The sequence below is a fragment of the Schistocerca americana genome, chromosome 3, assembly GCF_021461395.2.
Source record: "Schistocerca americana isolate TAMUIC-IGC-003095 chromosome 3, iqSchAmer2.1, whole genome shotgun sequence".
Lineage (NCBI taxonomy): Eukaryota > Metazoa > Arthropoda > Insecta > Orthoptera > Acrididae > Schistocerca > Schistocerca americana.
The window spans coordinates 350298833-350319232 of NC_060121.1; the positions used below are offsets into that span (position 1 = coordinate 350298833).

Sequence of the window (20400 nt, forward strand, 5' to 3'; positions counted from 1 at the left end):
GTGCACCAACGTTCTAAGGATGCTGGTAATTTGTGAATGGTGATGGCAGCTCAACACTTTCAGATAAAGGTCCATATGTGTGGGCTTTGGTAGATAGAATGCCCTAAGAGCCCATCCTCTCTCCTAATAACAAGGACGACCAAATATGGTAAGCAACCGCTCTTCTCTATTTCCATCATAAACTGGATGATGATTTAAATTGAGTTCAGATGTTGCAAGAAGCGTGACAGTTCTTGTTCGCCGTGGGGCTACACTATAAAAGTGTCATCTACATGTCACCAGAAGACTCTCAGCTGAATCAAGTGCCCTTTCCTCAACATCTTCCACAAAAAAAGTTTGCTACTGGAGAGGAGAGAGGATTGCCCAGGCAACACTGTCAGTCTGCTCAAAATATTTGTTGTTGAATAAAATGTGCATTGAGGAAACAACATGATGAAAAAGTGATGTGATATTGGCCTTGAACGTATTGCTGATGAGTGACAAAGAGTCCTTAAGAGGAAACTTAGTGGAAAGAGAGAAAACATTGAAGCTCACTAGTAAGTCAGTTTGACTGGGTTGAAGTGATTTCAGTTTATTAATAAAGTCAGCAAAGTTGCATGCACTTCCCCACAAAAAGTTGCAGTAGACAGGCGAAATGTATTGCCAAATTTTATGGGCGGGGGGCATTGATATTACTGTCAGCCATAAAGGAACCTATTTTTTATGAATCTTCGGAAGATCATATAGCCTGTGTGGCATAGAACTATGAGGCCTTAATCTTTTGGCCACTTCTTCTGGAACAGAAGAAGAATCCAGCAGTGCTGATGTTTTCCTTTCCACTTTCCCTGTGGAGTCTTTGTCAATCTACTGATACATTGGTTCACTCAGCAAGCTATAAACCTTCTGTTCATAAACCTCACGTGGAAACAGCATAGTGGTGTTTCCCTTATCGGCTGGTACAACCACCATGTGAGCAGCTTCTTGTAGCTTTCGTAGCATGGGCCTTTCAATGGCAGAAATGTTGCTCATTTGCAGTGGAGCTTTTGTAGATGCATGACATTTTTCATGTTCTCATAGTTCTGTGCCACCCAGGTTATATAGTCTTCTGAAGATTCATAAAAAAGAGGTTCCATTACAGCTGATCATGGGTAGTATTGATGCCCCCATTTATGATTTAGCAATATATTTCATCTCTCTACTGAGACCTTTTGTGAGGAAGTGTGGGCATTATGTCCGCACCTCTGCTGACTTTATCAATAGAGTGAAATCACTTCAACTCAGTGAAACTGACTTATTAGTGAGCTTTGATGTCATCTCACTTTTGACTAAGGTTTCTCTTATGGACTCCTTGTCACTCATCAACAATAAGTTCATGGTCAACGTAATAGCACTTTTTCCATCATGTACTTTCCTCAACCTACTTTTTATTTAACAACAAATATCTTGAGCAGACTGATGATGATGTCACGGGCAATCCTCTCTCCTCTCCGGTAGCTAACGTTTTTATGGAAGACATTGAGGAAAGGGCACTTGATTTAGCAGAACTTAAACTGAGAGTCTTCTAGTGACATATAGATGACACTTTTATAATGCAGCCCCATGGTGAACAAGAACTGTCACGCATCTTGCAACACCTAAATTCAATCCACAAGAACATCCAGTTTACAATGGAAATAGAGAAGGGCAATTGCTTACCACTTTTGGTCGTCTTTGTTACTAGGGGAGAGGATGGGCCATTAGGGCATCCTGTCTGCCATAAGCCCACACATAAGGACCTCTATCTCCAAACGTCGTGCTGCCATCACCCTTCACAAATTACCAGCGTCCTTAGAACGTTGGTGCATCAGGCTCATGTTGTTTCTAATGGAGACAGCCTTACAAAAGAGCAAGAACATCTACAGTCAGGGTTCATAGATAATGGTTACTGTCCACATCAGATTAGTACTGCGCTAAGGTGGAGGAAATGTGACCAACCACATCAAGAAGAGAAGGAGACTTCAAGTCCAGGACTTTCCTTCTGTAAGTCAGCAACCTTTCATCGAAAGTAGGTGGGATCCTAAGGAAATATCAGCTTAGAGTAATCTTTTGGCCACCGGTGAAGATTAGTGTCTTTCTTGGTTAGGTAAAAGACAATCTGGGTCTGCAGAAGGCCAGATTAACAAAAACCCTTGTGAGTGTGGCAAAGTGTACATATGTCAGACAATACGCACAGCACATGGAAGGTGCGTTGAACATGAGCACCACACTTGCCTTTTGTAGCCCAGTAAGCTGGACACAGCTAAACACTGTATTACCTAGGGACACTATGGATTATTCTGCTACAAAAATTATGGCCTGGTGAGATCTTTTTCAGATTCAGTAATTAAATAGTTTGTGGAAATACATCTATCACGAAATCTTATAAATCATGATGGCAGCTTTCAACTGGACGAGGCTTGGGACCCGGTGACCTCTCTAATTTCCTCTGAGAGAAAATATTTTATTCATAATTAAACATCTGGCAACATCTGATGTTTGCCTCTAATGATGTGAGCGCATAATCTGACAGTGGGTGAATGTGTAGTATCACCTTTATGCATGCACCTGCATGCCACAGATATAACAGTATTTGCTGAGGGCATGGGTTTCGATAGAGGATGCTCGAGTGATGGCTGCCAATGTACGTTTCCATGCCAATATTTTCTATAAAGCCAATATTGTGAACTAACAGTATCCAGTGGCAGACACTCACCTGAAGATGGCTAGACAGTTGGCACCCAGAATATTGTGGCAAGAAGTCTGTATGATCTGTCTGCAATCTCGAAACCTCATAGAATAAAAAAGTTAATACAATGGTTAAAATGAATTGGCAAAGAATTAGAAAATTTAAATCATTACATCAGAACCAAATACAGTAATTGAAGAAAATTAATGGTGGAAGTCATTCTGATAAAAATAAAAAACTGAAGGATTTGAATCCACCACCTTCGATTTACCAGTCTAGTATGCTATCCATTACACTATGAATTTAGTCAAACATGTGGCAGTATTATGATGCCTAGAGCAGGAGGCTGTTTTTTTTTTTTTTCATTTACTTGTAAGTGTGGGTCTGCCATGGTGAGTGGCTTCAGACTGTCATACCTAGGATCCTAACCTACACCATTATAAAATGGTTGCAAAAAGTCAATCTCATCACCGGAGACCTCCAGTCAATCTCATCACCGGAGACCTCCACTTGTTAGCTACCTATTTAAAATTATTTTGTTGTGAGAACATATTGACATGAAACTTTCTTGGCAGATTAAAACTGTGTGCCAGACTGAGACTCGCACTCGGGACCTTTGCCTTTCGCGTGCAAGTGCTCTACCATCTGAGCTACCCAAGCACGACTCTCACCCCATCCTCACAGCTTTACTTCTGCCAGTACCTCGTCTCCTACCTTCCAAACGGGAGACAGGGACAGGGTGAGAGTCGTGCTTGGGTAGCTCAGATGGTAGAGCACTTGCCCGCGAAAGGCATAGGTCCTGGGTTTGAGTCTTGGTCCGTGCACACAGTTTTAATCTGCCAGGAAAGTTTCATATCAGCACACACACTGCTGCAGAGTGAAAATCTCATTCTGGAAACATACTGACACTTAAAGAAATTTACTTCAAAATGTACTAATTTTGTATACCCATAATATTTCTGTATCATTTAATACTCCTGGAATGTTTTCAGTTCCATTCCACAGTTAATGTGGTTTTGTCCTGTCTACTGGCAACTCACATCAGGACCTCCATCTCACTGTGCATTTTGCAATGGCAACACATGCTATGGGCTCTGCAAGGGGCAGAGTTAGAAACGATCTTTGAGAAGGACTGCATGGAGGGATGGGGGTGAGAATAGTCAAAAGGAATAGAGGAGGACTGTTAAAATAGTTTTAGATTAGAGTTAGAGAAAGGAAGACAGTGAAAGAAAGCGATTTTTGCTGTGCAAATTTGCATCAGTTATTGCCTTTTAGGTATTACAAGCTGTGAAGTAATTTTAAATATTTAATTCATATAATTTTTACATTTCATAGAATTAATTCCTGTGTGTGTGATGGCTTGTGACTAGCAGAGAGGATTTGCATTTCCTCATACACTGCTATACATAAGAATAAATTAAAAACAAAATTACTGCACTAAACCTTGAGGATTGTTTCAGAGTCCTGAAGTGCCTGCTTTGCTAAATAACGTTCCCTCTTTATCTTCAGTTCAAGACTTTCTGGTATATCAGGTACCAAAATGTCAATCAGTCGGCAGATTCCAAAGACAACATGCTGAAAGCACAGATAAAATTCCTTTAGTATTAATATCTTATTAAAACGTGGTGTTGTTCATGAAACTTAAACTGCTGAATCAGTAACACAGCCTTAGAGTGAAGTGGTACTGAACAGTTTAAATTCTGCACAAAATTAATAGTCAAATTAACATGCTAATTTAATAGAAAGGCACTACCAAATTATGTACTTTCTCTTAAGTAGTTCCAAAAATAGAGTGCGCTACAGATTTCACTCTCACTCACACTGTCTTATGCTGTACAACTGCGAGTCACAGATCTCCAAAGTGCAGTCTATTAAATCAAACTATCCTAATGTTTCAAATTAGAACACAATCTCAGAAATGTTTTGGGAATAAAATGTTGTTCATCTTCTTGTGTGATGTTAGCTAGATGAGGAAATCTGTGACGTTTCCTCATACATCTTCATCTGAAGACAGTAGCTACATTCCACTTTATTTTTTATTATATTACATATGTCAGAAATTTCTGCTAAAGTAACAGAGCTATATGGTGAGAGAGAGTGAGTTCATAGCAGAGGGATAACAAATGATATGGCACTGAAACCATCAGATTTTAAGCAATTGTGGTACCGAATTGCAGAATGGTTGTCAGCTGCCACAGACAAAGCAACAATATAATTTTTTGTAGTGGCTTCCTTTCAAATGTGCTGGAAGCTATGAATCTTCACACAGAAGTAAATTTAAACATTTTGGATGTACAACCATGTGGAAATTCAACAAAAAGTTTCTGATCTCTCTCTCTCTCTCTCTCTCTCTCTCTCTCTCTCTCTCTCTCTCTCTTTCTGTGTGTGTGTGTGTGTGTGTGTGTGTGCGCATGTATAGGCATGTGCGCTTTTTTATGCTATAATTCTGACTCTTTTACAGCTTGGCCATGGTCACAATTATATGCTTTGATAATAAAGAAAAAATATCTTTAGAAATGACCTTACAATTCAAGAAGAAGATTCAACAATACACTTTAAACAGTTGACCCTTCCTGTTACGGTCCTAAATGACGCATAGGAACAATTGATTGTGTGGCTCCATACAAGACCAAATTTGCTTATTTGCATGATTATGGGCATGATCAAATGCATGCACAAGTAGTTGTGATACTGCTGGAACAGGGACCTGTGCATTGTCCACTGTGATGCAGCAGTTAGAACTGGTGCCTGGAGACATGCAGTTTCCAGGTTTTATTAACTTGGTATTTGTGTGCCCCTGAAAAATTGTAGGGTATTCTTTAAATGTGTTCTACAGATGACTCAAGTTTTGGCATGGCTGTAACTACAAACAATAAAACTGTTACCTGCATGGTTCATAAGCTAAATAATGGGATAAAAATTGCACTCCTCTTGAGATTATGTTCAGTGCAAACATTTACTTTTAGTGTGAATAAATTAATCATGTGTTGCAGGATATGGGAATTTTTCTGAATCAAAGTGTAGTTTGGATTTTGTGGAAGAAGGACAATTCCAGTAATTAACAATAAATTTTATGCACAATAAGTACTTCTTGTTATTTAAAGCCTTTATTAGCTAAATCATAATCCAATTCTTAAGGAAATTTTAAATAATTATTGGACTATATCAATAAATTATGTGGATTTATTATTTATGATTAATCAATAATAGTTTATGTGGAATACTCACTAGAGTAATTTCTTATACAATATCTCTGCCAACAATTAAAAACAAATTGATAAAAATGGTGTTATTGACTTTCAGACAATTATCTTTACAAACTAGTCTGCCCAGTGTCTCTGATTGGAGCACTTAAAATGAAATTCTTGGGGTGAAGGGGAGGGGGAAGGGGGAGGACCAGTTTCTTACACCAGATGAGATAACAAAATAAATGAAAATATGTTTAAGGAACTTGAAATGGCACACATCATACACTATTACCTGTTCTGTTGTGCTCAAACTGCTTCCAGCCCAAGTGGCTTGTAGAACATGTCAATTTGCTAAGTTTTAAGAGTTCTTCTTTCTGGAAATGTAATCACTGCAGTTATCACTCATGTCTACATATTTGTTACAAATAAATGTTGTGGTACTCTGTATATAATGATAATTTGTGACACGATTTCAACATATACTCTGACAGAAGAGACATGCCACTTCTAATTCCACATGTCAAGTTTCACTTGCTCATTGGGCCTCTTGGCCTGTTATGGCCTCGTTCAGAAGATCTTTGGCCATTTTTTCATCTTGCACTGTAAGGTAGCATAGCACAGGTTTTGGCATCCACCTGAGGCCATTCGCTGTAGGTGTTTTCTATGGTTGTTTTGGTGGTTGTGTACCAAATGTGCCATGCGTTCCACTTTAAGTTCCTTCAACACATTTTCATTTCTTTTGTGATCCCATTTAGTATGAAAGCTGTTCTCTTGAAGAAATTCATTTCATAGATTGTTAGTCTTTTCCCATCTTTTGCTTTTATTGTCTGCGCTCTGCTGTCCAGCGCACCACAGCACAGCTCTCGCTAAGGTCTTATAAAGGCATATTCTGGTGTGCTTTGGGCTAGGGAAGGCTTCATTACATCATTAACAACTCCCTTTGTTTTGTATACCTGGCAGTTTTTTCTGTTAGGTCTGTTTCTTCCAGAAAGGACAGTTTGTAGTGTAAATAAATGGAAGTGTTCACTCTTTCCAGAATTCTATTTTTGAAATTGATCTTATTTTGTACTGGGTATTTTGCATAGAAGGCCACAATTTTTGCTTTTTTGGTGTTCATGCCCTTGCTATATACCTCAGATATAATCTGTAAATTGTGTCCAAAACACTGCAGGTCATTCTCTGAAGATACTATAAGAGGCAAATCATCAGCAAAAAGTAAAGCACCCAACTAGGGTTCCTATTCATTCGAATGAAGCCAACTGGCATTTGTCTTTACTGTCAGACAATTTTATCCATACAAATAATGAACAAGAATGGTGACTACCAACATCCTTGTAGTACTCTAACATGGATTCTGTACCACTTTGATAATCTGTCCATATTCTCGATACAGATTAAATTTGTTCTGTACATTTTGTATATACGGGTGTTTGAAAAAGAACTTAGTCTTAAGTATAAATTTAATGGGGAAATTAATGAAAAATTACATCAATGAGTACATATTATGAAAGAGAATTCCTTCAGGCTTTGTTTAATGTTCAACATGGGATATATTTGTTGCCTTGCACACATCGAGATGAAATTCCACTTCTCGTCACATATTCACCATCATTTCAGTTGTAACTGTTCCAAATGCCGCAACAATTCTTTCCCATAAATGATTGATGTCTCTGATCTTTTCACTGTACGCAACATTTTTTATGTGACCCCAAAAGAAAAAGTCCAGTGGGGTTAATTCTGGGATTCGTGGTGACCAAGGTATTGGGCCAGCTCTGCCTATCCACCTTCCTGGAAAGTGAGTGTCAAGAGCTGCACACATATGGTTACTGTAATGAGGTGGGGGGCCGTCTTGTTGGAAAAACACAAGCCCCTTTTTCACCTCAATATTGTCCATTTGGGGAAAGATGTACTCTTGTCAGTTTGTCACAGTAAACAGCCCCGTTTATTGTCTTTTCTACAAAAATTAAAGGACCAATCACACCATCTTCCATCAAACTGCACCAGACATTGACTTTGCGAGAGTCACATTGATGCTGAATAACTTCATGTACATCTTTCCAGTATTTTTTACATAAATTCTGTCAAAAGATTTGGGCCCAGTCATTGTTTATGTTACAGTGACTTTTATCCTCAATAAACAAATATAATATTTCATTTTTAATTAGGTTGGTTTGGCCACGGTGGTGAGACTTATCAGTTACTACCATTCACGTATCATAATATCTAAAGTTATTGTCCTCTAAAATGTTGTAAACAGCTGCCAGTACCATCTCTGATTCTTTTGGGAATGTTATTGTGAGGATGAGGTTAGAGACAGACTTCACTAACTCTGGATAGAATGTATCAACACGCTCTGACAAAAAGTCAGATTTAAGATTTTTATATGCAATGATAATTGTTATTTTTAAAAAGCTTAATACTTTAAAACTGTTCATTAAGGACTGGAATAGTTTCTGATGATAGTTTATAGAGAGTTAGCATTATTAGAGTAAACATTTAGTTTCAGTAACATAGCACAATACTGAAGCAGCAGTTCAACATACAATCTCTGAAGGTATGGTGGCTGGAACTTCCCCCTGCCAACTGATGACACAATTCTAATGAGAATAGTAATTGTCTGAGAACAACATATGACTACTGTTATAAATAAAGAGATGGAACTGAAGATAACACAAAGCATGGGTGAAATACCTCAAAAATGATGACAAAGGCAAAGCGCACAGCAAGCAGTCTCCAAAAAAATGGTGTGTGACTACCAGTCTCATCTCTGAATCCACGATAACGGCACTGTTCAGTTGTATTCCCCTTTGGAGCATATGCCAATGTGAAATTCACATATCCAGTCAGATCCCAATCATACTCGTACTGATACAATAATTTGGGTAAAAATTCTGAAGTGAAAGCAATGAGGAAACCCTGTAACATCAAAAATTAGAAGAATTATTGAGTACCTCATTAGTGGTGTAATATTGTTACAACTTGGCATTTATTATTTATTGCATTAATGAAATTCTTATTTTTTTCTTAAATTAATATTTCAACATAATCTTAATGTGATGCCATTGAATACAATTGATTTCAGTGAATGACAGAACATAATTAACTTCAACTGCAACTCCTGTTCATTAAAAAATATAATAATTAGAATGAGATCTAAATATACACATAGATCCATTTGCATACCTCATTCCAAAATAAATTTCACATATAGCCATCTAATAATGTTCCTTTGCACTTTCCACCAGTCCACAAACAGAAACTTTGTTCACCACAAGCTTGCTTTCTTATAAACTTTGTGCTTAATGCAGATGACAGATACAAGTGTGCAAATGCCTGTAGTCACAGATAATAACAGCCACTACTTCAGATGAACCATGTAATAATGATTAAAAATTTAAGTTTTAATGGACTATTATAATGATATCCTTCTGTGTAACTATAAAACAGGTAAAGAAGGAAAAAATATTTGAGATTTGATGGTAATAATGATCATGAAAATGTTAGATCTTGTGATAAGGTGTATGTACAGCAAATACGTAAGAACCTCAGAATTACAGGGATGGGAAAAGTACCGAGTTGCATAGGAGCAGAAAAGTACCAAGTTGTATTGAGGCAGAAAAACAATGGTGGAAGGAAGATCAAGTGGTAATTACGACAATGAAATAAAGTGGTATGGTAATTTTTTATATATATATATATATATATATATATATATATATATATATATATATATAAAAAAAATGAAGTAAGAGAACTATAAGGAGGCAGTAATGAGCAACCTTCAAATTAATAAATTAAAATTTGATTTTTTGTTATAGTCACAATATGTTTTTCAGTGTATTGTCACAAATATCAGAGCATTAAATATTATGAATTTGCTATCTCATGTTTAAGAAAGTTTCCCCACAGTAGTACTCTGAACATTGCTTCAACAAAAGTTATCACAGAGCTCTTTGTACTAAAATACTGAAGGATTTACATATTTTACTTAAACTTTCTCATATGATGAAGTACACCCAACAAACAGATTTAGAAGTTGTCAATGCAGAACTTTTCACCTAATTCAGAAGGTAGTAAAGTTAAACAAAATGCAACATTACTGTAAGATGGTAGTGTTAGTTGTAAATCTCTCATTTATTTCAAGCAATAGGACACACAACTTCATTCTTGCTGTTAGTAGTGCTCAGATGAGTAATTATTCTGATGATACTAACTTACTGAAACTTATAATGTGCAAACAAAGTACCATCTTAATATATTACATTATTGTTGTAGTCTGCATATTGAGATTAGGCATCTGCCTGTCCCATCTTCAAAAAGTGTTTGTTCAACATTTCATTTGTCAACATACATCTCTCATTTCTTTGGAGCTCTAACTCAGAATTTTATAGGATACAAGGTGTTTTCATTTATCTCTGTATTCAATTATTTCCCTAGTTAATAGTATATGCATTCAACTGAAACATTTTCATTTCTAATTAAATCTCTTCCTGCGCAACCATTCACTCCCCTCAAAAATCTCCATTCTGCCCCATACGTTTTGCTCCTATCTTTTCTTTTGTGTGTGTCCACATCATGATTCCATGGGGCATTAATGATATCACCATGGTTATACACAGCTTGAGTTTTTAATCCTTCTGGGTTTTGTATTAAATTGTTCTGTTCGTTATTCCAAATACTCCTTCAAATATGTGCAGCATGATATTATGAATTTGCTATCATTCACACAGTCCACTTATTTAAAATGTGAAATCTGATCAATTCATTATTTTAATTACTATTTTCATCATAGTAAATTATCTTAAAAGGCCCCAACTTTCATCTTATGTAGTGACATTTTAAGTTAAACAGGAAACTCCAGGATGGAATAATGACAGTATTAAGAAAAGGCTAGATTGCTACTCACTGCACATAGGATACATTAAGTTGTAGACAGGCACAACAAAACACTGCTATACATTAGAGCTTTTGGCCAAAAGGCCCCCCATTTCTCTCCTTTTTCAGCCCCCCCTCCTCCAAACATCCTAACTGCCCCTACCAGCCCTACTCTGTCCCCAACACGTCCCAGCATGCTACCATAAGCACTATACACTCCCCTCCCTGCTATCACTCCCCTGACCTGCCCCAGCCTCCTCTTTACCCTCACCACCCATGGATTGCTTCTTCTATCAGGCATAGTTGCCTGCAGTCCAGCCTCAGTGGCCGGAGGAAGTAGACTATGTGTGTGTGTGTGTGTGTGTGTGTGTGTGTGTGTGTGTGTGTGTGTGTGTGTGTGTGTGTGTTTCCCTATTTTAGAAGAAAGCCTTCTGGCCAAAACCTCAAATATATAGCAGTTCTTTTGTTGTGCCTGTCCATGCCTCAACATCATCTCTATACAGTGAGTAGTAATCTATCCTTTTCACAATACTGTTGAGATATTGAGTTAGTTTATTTTGGCTATGGATTATATTTTATAATGATATTAGACTATTCTGGACATTTTTCCTTTAGCTGCTGTAGGGCTTAGATTTTAAGGACATTATGAGCATCAGTGTTAAAAAGTGTGGATGATTAACATACACCTGTTGCACATTTTAATTGTTTTTTTTATCTTATCTTTTCCTTTCTCTCTTGTATTGTCTGCTCCCGTTAGCCGAGTGGTCAACGCAACAGACTGTCAATCCTAACGGCCTTGGTTGGATTCTCGGCTGGGTCAGAGATTTTCTCCGCTCCGGGACTGGGTGTTGTGCTGTCCTAATCATCATCATTTCATCCCCATCGATGCGCAATTCGCCGAAGTGGCGTCAAATTGAAAGACTTGCACCAGGCGAGCGGTCTACCCGACGGGAGGCTCTCGTCACACGCCATTAATTATTCTCTTGTATTTATTATTATTATTATTATTATTATTTGTGTGACAAAATAAACTTTTGATTGAATTTATGAGATGTAGTGGGTAGCCAATGTTACCCATTTTTATTCATAATTCATTCTGACTAAGTCAACAGTTTTTTTAATCCACAAAATCAGTGTGGGTTTTGAAACTAAATTATCTTATTATTGCTCTCCCAGGTGTTTGGCCAAGCTGTTTTCTTCCATTTTAAGTACAATATTCTGACGACTGACCCAACTATCCTCTTCAGGTGCTGCAAGTTCTGTTGTTGTGTGTACTCTCTGCATGTATTCCATCCGGAATCAAAATCAACTGCATAAAACGGAAGAAACAACTCAGTGGAACACCTGGGAGCAAACTATTGATCAATTAAGCAGAGATCTGAGAGACCCAAATTCTCATAGTTTTTATACAAGTCATGTTATTGTAAAAATGTTGTTACTACACCAGTATCCTTTTCTAAATCCAGTTTAATATTCTTGGTAAAGAGCCTCAGATAGAATTGTTACTGTACTGTTCAATGTTTTGTTACAGCATTTAGCAGGATAAGGCCTTTTACTGCCCTTTTTGAAGAAGCCAAAGGAGGAGGAGGATGAGGAGGAGGAGATGATAATGTACACTGTGCTCTGGTCTGAAGGACAGGCTTCAATACTGATTCTTTTGGAAATAATATAATCATGGAGCCAGTTGTTCAATAATCTCAAAACATAATTGCTCAATTCATCTGTGATGATTTTCTACACTAACCAAACTCAACAATGTAGGCAGATTTATAAGAAGACATAACTTTTGAGTCACGGATTTCTTCTGGAAGAAAACATATTTAGAAACAGAGGTGATAACAGCGGAAATGGTTTAGGCAGTTGAGAGTGGAGGAGAGAGAATGTCATAGCTCTTACATCAGGTGAAGCCTGCAAAGACAGGACTGTTAGAGTGAGCATCTTTAATGTAATTATAACCTATATGCACTGTTGTTGTATGTAGATATAATGCAACTTCATAGGTAAAAAGCCTGAAGGTAAATTTTGAGGAAGCTTGAACCATAACTATATCCAAATGAAGGTTCTGAAAGAAAGATTTCATTCCAAATGACTAACACCTAATAATAATAATAATAATAATAATAATAATAATAATAATGCCTCCCCCTGTGGAGGCCCGGGTAAAGAATAGGCCTCCGGTATGTTCTGCCAGTCGTAAAAGGCGACGAAAAGAACAAACCACTAACAGGGCTAACCCCCCTTTTAGTGTGATTAGTTGGTTCAGGACAGAACTAAAGAAGCCTCGGACAAGCGCCGTCATGGTCGGAGACGACGCTTGAACCCTATGCCCGCCCACAATGGTAACGACACTGCTAGCCAACTGGAAAATGATTCAAATCCAAATAGAGGTGTTTTGCAGGATATGCTTCCTGCAACCACCCTAGAAGGAAAACAAAGACAGAGGATGAGATGGTCAGATGAAGTTAATCGACACCTCATGTTCCGTTATTACCAAGCAACAAACCTAGGAACCAACACAACTGGATACAGATCACAAGTATATACAACATTTATTACCAGATATCCAGAATTAAAATTTTTAACAGAACAACGACTAGCTGATCAGATCCGTGTAATAATCAAAAATAACAGGATATCCCAGTCAGAATTAGAAAACATCAAACAACAAGTACAGCAAATACTGGAACAAAATTATGTGCAATTAGAAGAAGAAGAAGAAAATACAGTAATGGACTCAAACATCCCAGAGAAGACAAACAAAGAACAAAACGTGTCAATTAAACAATCAGAGGAAAACGAAATCTTAAGACAGCCACCAGAACAAGCACAAATAGAACACGAAGTGACACACATGTTAGATATAGAAGAAAAATTTCAGCTGACATATATAGAATACAAAGACACAAATACAGACATTAGACCATTCTTGCATAGACCGCCAAATAACCCACAAGTCGAAACAACAATAAAAACTATCAACACAATCATACACAACAAAATAAATGAAAACACAACTATGGAAGAGTTACAACTACTGGTTTATATAGGAGCACTCACTACACTAAATATACACCCTAGGCAGAGATCAGAACCAACCAACACACAGAAGAAACCCACAAAACCAGCATGGCAACACAGGCTACAGATCAGGATAGAAAAACTAAGAAAAGACATCGGACAGCTAACACAATTTATAAGAAATGAAATGTCAGAAAAAAAACGAAAAAGGTTAGGTAAAATCTCACAACAAGAAGTGATAGAGCAATTAGATGAAAAGAAGCAGAAATTACAAGCATTGGCCAAATGACTTAGAAGATACAAAAAAAAGTGAAAATAGAAGGAAACAAAACCAAACATTCAACACAAACCAAAAGAAATTTTACCAGACAATAGATAACACACACATTAAAATAGACAATCCACCAAACATAACAGACATGGAACACTTCTGGAGCAACATATGGTCAAACCTGGTACAACATAACACGCATGCACGGTGGATACAAGCAGAAACAGATACATACAAGATGATACCACAAATGCCTGAAGTGATAATTTTGCAACATGAAGTCACCCAAGCAATTAATTCTACTCACAATTGGAAAGCCCCTGGAAAAGATAAAATAGCAAATTTCTGGCTAAAGAAATTCACCTCAACACATTCACATCTAACTAAATTATTTAACAGTTACATTGCAGACCCATACACATTCCCTGATACACTTACACATGGAATAACTTATCTCAAACCTAAATATCAAGCAGACACAGCAAACCCAGCTAAATATCGCCCCATAACATGCCTACCAACAATATACAAAATATTCACTTCAGTCATTACACAGAAATTAATGACACATACAACACAGAACCAAATTATAAATGAAGAACAAAAAGGCTGTTGCAAAGGAGCACAAGGATGTAAAGAGCAACTGACAACAGATGCAGAGGTGACACATCAAGGTAAAACTAAACAAAGGTCGCTACACTATGCATACATTGATTACCAAAAAGCTTTTGATAGTGTACCCCACTGATGGTTACTACAGATATTGGAAATATACAAAGTAGATCCTAAATTGATACAGTTCCTAAACATAGTAATGAAAAATTGGAAAACCAGACTTAATATCCAAACAAATTCAAATAATATCACATCACAGCCAATACAGATTAAGCGTGGAATGTACCAAGGAGACTCATTAAGTCCTTTCTGGTTCTGTCTTGCTCTGAACCCACTATCCAACATGCTAAATAATACAAATTATGGATACAATATTACTGGAACATACCCACACAAAATCACACATCTGCTATACATGGATGATCTAAAACTACTGGCAGCAACAAAACAACAACTCAACCAATTATTAAAGATAACAGAAGTATTCAGCAATGATATAAATATGGCTTTTGGAACACACAAATGTAAGAAAAATAGCATAGTCGATGGAAAACACACTAAACAAGAAGATTACATATTGGATAACCACAGCGACTGCATAGAAGCGATGGAAAAAACAGATGCCTATAAATATCTAGGATACAGACAAAAAATAGGAATAGATAATACAAATATTAAAGAAGAACTAAAAGAAAAATATAGACAAAGACTAACAAAAATACTGAAAACAGAATTGACAGCAAGAAACAAGACAAAAGCTATAAATACTTATGCTATACCAATATTGACCTACTCATTTGGAGTAGTGAAATGGAGTAACACAGACCTAGAAACACCCAATACACTTACACGATCACAATGCCACAAATATAGAATACATCACATAGATTCAGCAACTGAAAGATTCACATTTAGCAGAAAGGAAGGAGGAAGGGGATTTATCGACATAAAAAACCTACATTATGGACATATCTAAAAACACAGATGATGTGACTTACCGAACGAAAGTGCTGGCAGGTCGATAGACACACAAACAAACACAAACATACCACACACAAAATTCAAGCTTTTGCAACTGTTGCCTCATCAGGAAAGAGGGAAGGAGAGGGGAAAGACGAAAGGATGTGGGTTTTAAGGGAGAGGGTAAGGAGTCATTCCAATCCTGGGAGCGGAAAGACTTACCTTAGGGGGAAAAAAGGACAGGTATACACTCGCGAGCGCACGCGCCCCCCCCCCCCCCCCCCCCTCACACACACACACACACACACACACACACACACACACACACACACACACACACACACATCCATCCGCACATACACAGACACTACATTATGGACAGGTAGACGATTTAAGAAAATTCTTTATAGAACGAGCAGAAACTAGCAAAATACACAAAGCAATCACTCATATAAATACATCGGCTACACCACTGCAAATTCATAACCACTTCTACAACCCTTTGGATCACATAACATCAACAGATACGAAGAAAATAAATTGGAAAAAGAAAACACTGCATGGCAAGCACCCGTATCATCTAACACAACCACACATCGATCAAGACACATCCAACACATGGCTAAGAAAAGGCAATATTACAGTGAGACGGAAGGATTCATGATTGCAATACAGTATCAAACAATAAACACCAGATATTACAGCAAACATATTATTAAAGATCCCAATACCACAACAGATAAATGCAGACTTTGCAAACAACAAATAGAAACAGTAGATCACATCACAAGTGGGTGTACAATACTAGCAAATACAGAATACCTCAGAAGACATGACAATGTAGCAAAAATAATACATCAACAGCTTGCCTTACAACATAAACTTATAAAACAACATGTTCCCACATACAAGTATGTACCACAAAATGTACTGGAGAACGATGAATACAAATTATACTGGAACAGAACCATTATAACAGATAAAACAACACCACATAACAAACCTGACATCATACTCGCCAAGAAAAAGAAGAAATTAACACAACTAATCGAAATATCCATACCCAATACAACAAATATACAAAAGAAAACAGGAGAAAAAATTGAAAAATACACCCAACTGGCTGAGGAAGTCAAGGACATGTGGCATCAGGATAAAGTTGACATTATACCAATTATACTTTCAACTACAGGAGTCATACCACGCAATATCCACCAGTACATCAATGCAATACAGCTACATCCAAACTTATATATACAACTACAGAGATCTGTAATTATTGACACTTGTTCAATTACCCGAAAGTTCCTAAATGCAATGTAACATATACCGTACAGTTAAAAGGAAGTCACGCTTGATCAAGGTCCGCGTCACCTTCCATTTTTAACCAGACATAATGTCTGAGACAAGAAAGAAATAATAATAATAATAATAATAATAATAATAATAATAATAACAATAAAAATAATAATTACTCAACATCAAATACAATCCAAATAAATAATAAAGTTTCAGGACATGCACAGATAATTCTTCTGAATATATCAGTTTACAAACTATGACCTAAAAACAGTTGTGTTTAACACTAATGCATTTTACATTTGTTAATACACAAATAACAGAGTTACAAAATATGTTAATGATTGTTAGATCAATTGTGAATTACCTGAAACTATGAGCCCAACATAGGTAAGGAACTGCTCTAGGGAATAAAACTGATTATGATATCAATTAAGAACTTAGTAGGTGTTTTAATTTGTTATTAGGGAGGGCTGCGAGACATTTTGGCATGGCATTGGCAAGCTTCAGCCCAGCATGGGGAATTTGTTTCATACAGTATAATGCTGTTCTTGGATTATTTATACAGTATCTTAATTTTTGACTTTTATGCTGGAGTATATTTATTGTTCTCATGAGCAGTATTACTTTTACTACATATATACACCTATAATGGAAAAGCACTCCTAATTTTGGAAACGGGATACAACATGATTCTCTAGATTTGGCACTACAAATAATTGTGATGGCTTTCTTTTCTACAATGTTACTAATGTGATTAAACTGCTTTGTGTTATTCAATCCATATTTCTACCACATAGTTTAAATTTGATGAGAATAACAACTGATAAGCAGTTTTTTTTGCACATATATGTCTTAACAACATTTGGTTATCAAATTTACAGCAAACATGTTTTTATACAGTTTACAGGCTAAGGAATCTACATTATGCCTGTCACACTTGACGTTGTCTTGGATTATGATTCTCAGGAATTTTGTCCAGTTTTCCTTTTTTACAATGTCATTTTCTATGGATAATTTCATACTAAATTCTATTTGTTTCCTTGTATTAAATTCCATTATTGCAGTATCTGAAGCACTTACAGTTAAATGGGATTCATTGAAACACTTTAATATTTCATTGGTAACACTGCTGTATAGCACCTCCAGACTACCCTAGGCTTTGTGTTTTCACACAATTGATGTATCGTCTACATACCCTTTTTTTTTTTTTTTTTTTTTTTTTTTTTTTTTTTGAGTAAGGAAAACATTACTTTATAACATTAATATAAATCAAGAAAAGAAGGTGTCCCAACACAGGTTCTTGAGGCATTCCATATTTGATGTCAGTAATTTTGGATTTGAAAGACCCACTGTTTGTTTTAACTAACACAAGTTGTGCCCTGTTGCAATATACAATTTTATTAACCCATATCCATTTCCTTTTAGCACTCTGAAGATTCCACAGCTTGTCAAGTAATATGACAATGCTGACACAGTCAAAAGTTTTTTCAAGATCAAGGAAAACTCCAGTAACATGCTCCTTGTTCTCTATGACAGTTATTATTTCATCTATTTTCATCTATTACTTGTGCTGCGGCTAGTGAAGTTGATTTTTTTTCCCATAAAGCCATTCTGATTTTTAAATATTAAATTCTGTTACTGCAGGAATGTGATTAGTCTAGTGTAAATAACTTTCTAAATTACCTTAGAAAATGCAGTTAAAATTGAGATAGGTTGATAGTTTTCAATTATAGATCACCACCTCTCTTGTAAATCAGGATTACTTGTGCTATCTTTGCATTGTCTTGGGGCACTACCTGGTGCACTTACAGAATTTATTGCTGTGGCCATGGCATTAGGCATGTTGTCTATGCAACTTTTTTAAGGTGCTGATAGATGACCTGTTTTGAAATTTTTAGTGACTTTATTATGTCTTTTACTTTACTATTGTTAGTTGGCATGAAATATATGCTATATTTAACTGTAACACTCTTACATCTATGGAGTGTGTTGAAATGGCTACTGATGAATATCCCAACAGAAGAAAAGCACTCGTTAGAAACATTTTTGATCCAATAACAGCAATCTATAATATTCCCTATGATGAGATCAGTAGCCAATTTGTCCTTACAATCCCTAGAGCTATTTATAACTTTCTAGCCAGCTGTGCCAATGTTACTTAAGTTTCTTAACATTGTGGCTATGTATTTACTTCTACTTTCTAGCAGCATATCTTTGAAGTAAATATGATAGTTCTTAAATTCTACCTTCAGTCTTTGATTATTGCCATTCTCTTGCTGTTTTCACTTCATGATTTATCCAGTTATTTAACTGCGTTTTTCAAAGTCATTTACTGGCAAGATAATTTATTGACATGAGACATGAAAACAATAATAAAATTTTGATGCATATTCACTGAAAGTAATGTTTTTTTTTCATACCTTTTTAGGCTTTTTAGCACACTGTTGAGATTTTCAACACTGTCATCATGGGTGGTTCTTTTTGTCATATACTGTTTCTTTTTGCTGTTGACAAAGATTATCAGCTTTGTGATCAGAAATGGCACACTTCACAGCTGATACACTGTATGCAATGTGAGATGTGTTATGATGATGTAAATGCAGTATATGCTGGGATTGACCCTTCTAGTGGACTCACTTCTCAGGAAAGTTATTAGTCTTATGTCAACCCAGCCATTTTTTTTACGTTGTTTACTGTGCATGTTAAACAAGTAGGCCATCATGAACTTAAAAAAAATCTAGGTTGCCACATGGAGGTCTGTAAAGAGCTGTAATAATTAAGTTCTTTTTCCCCACTTTTAGTTAACTGCTAATAACTTGATTATACCCTCCATGGTGAAAGTACTTACATCTATTACCTTATAGTTATTATCTCTTGCTGCAAATATTGCTAGCCCATCACCATATTCCTCTCTTCTGCTGAAGGCAGAGCTGAAGATCATAGAGAGTGGCTGACATACATTACTTAGCTCATCTGTAGTACGCACAAAGGGGGGGGGGGGGGGTGCAACAACTGGATATACTACATATCATCCCTGTCAACAGACCTTCAGGTTCTTACCACTGAAGCAGTGGAGGGCAAAAAAGTTACTGGTGGTACCTACTGAGGAAATCAAATACTCTGGATAGGGATTATGGAACTATATCCTGCACATATGAGATTTCCTACAGAAGAGCTTTAGAAACAACAAACTGTGTAATTGGGTCACTACTCCCAACCACATTTTGGAGGACTGTATCGCCCTGTAGTAAGTGTTTACTATGTGGCAATCAGTTCCAAGAAATCACTTAGAATAAAATCTTTCACACAGGAGCAGAGTCTGTTCTCCACCCACCACCCTTCCCATTGCTTTCTTTAGATCTTTCTAAATAGTTCAACTATGTACAGGAAGAACTGTGCAGTTCAGTAAATATTATCAGATTAAAGAGCAACACTCTTACAGCACAACAATGTAGGAAAAGACAGATTGCTACTTACTGTAAAGAAGA

The 20400-nt window shown here is 36.6% G+C and overlaps 1 protein-coding gene across 1 annotated transcript in view; it reads right to left on the reverse strand.

Moving 5' to 3' along the window:
• Positions 1 to 4120: 4120 nt before the first annotated feature.
• The window catches only part of LOC124607238 (anoctamin-7-like), a 96890-nt gene continuing 80610 nt past the window's right edge, over positions 4121 to 20400 (reverse strand). Inside the window, exons 13-14 of the mRNA XM_047139510.1 lie at positions 8563 to 8787; positions 4121 to 4258 (exon numbers count right to left, since the gene is read on the reverse strand). Of these exons, the coding sequence (XP_046995466.1) occupies positions 4121 to 4258; positions 8563 to 8787 (363 nt within the window). The remainder of the gene's footprint in view (positions 4259 to 8562; positions 8788 to 20400) is intronic.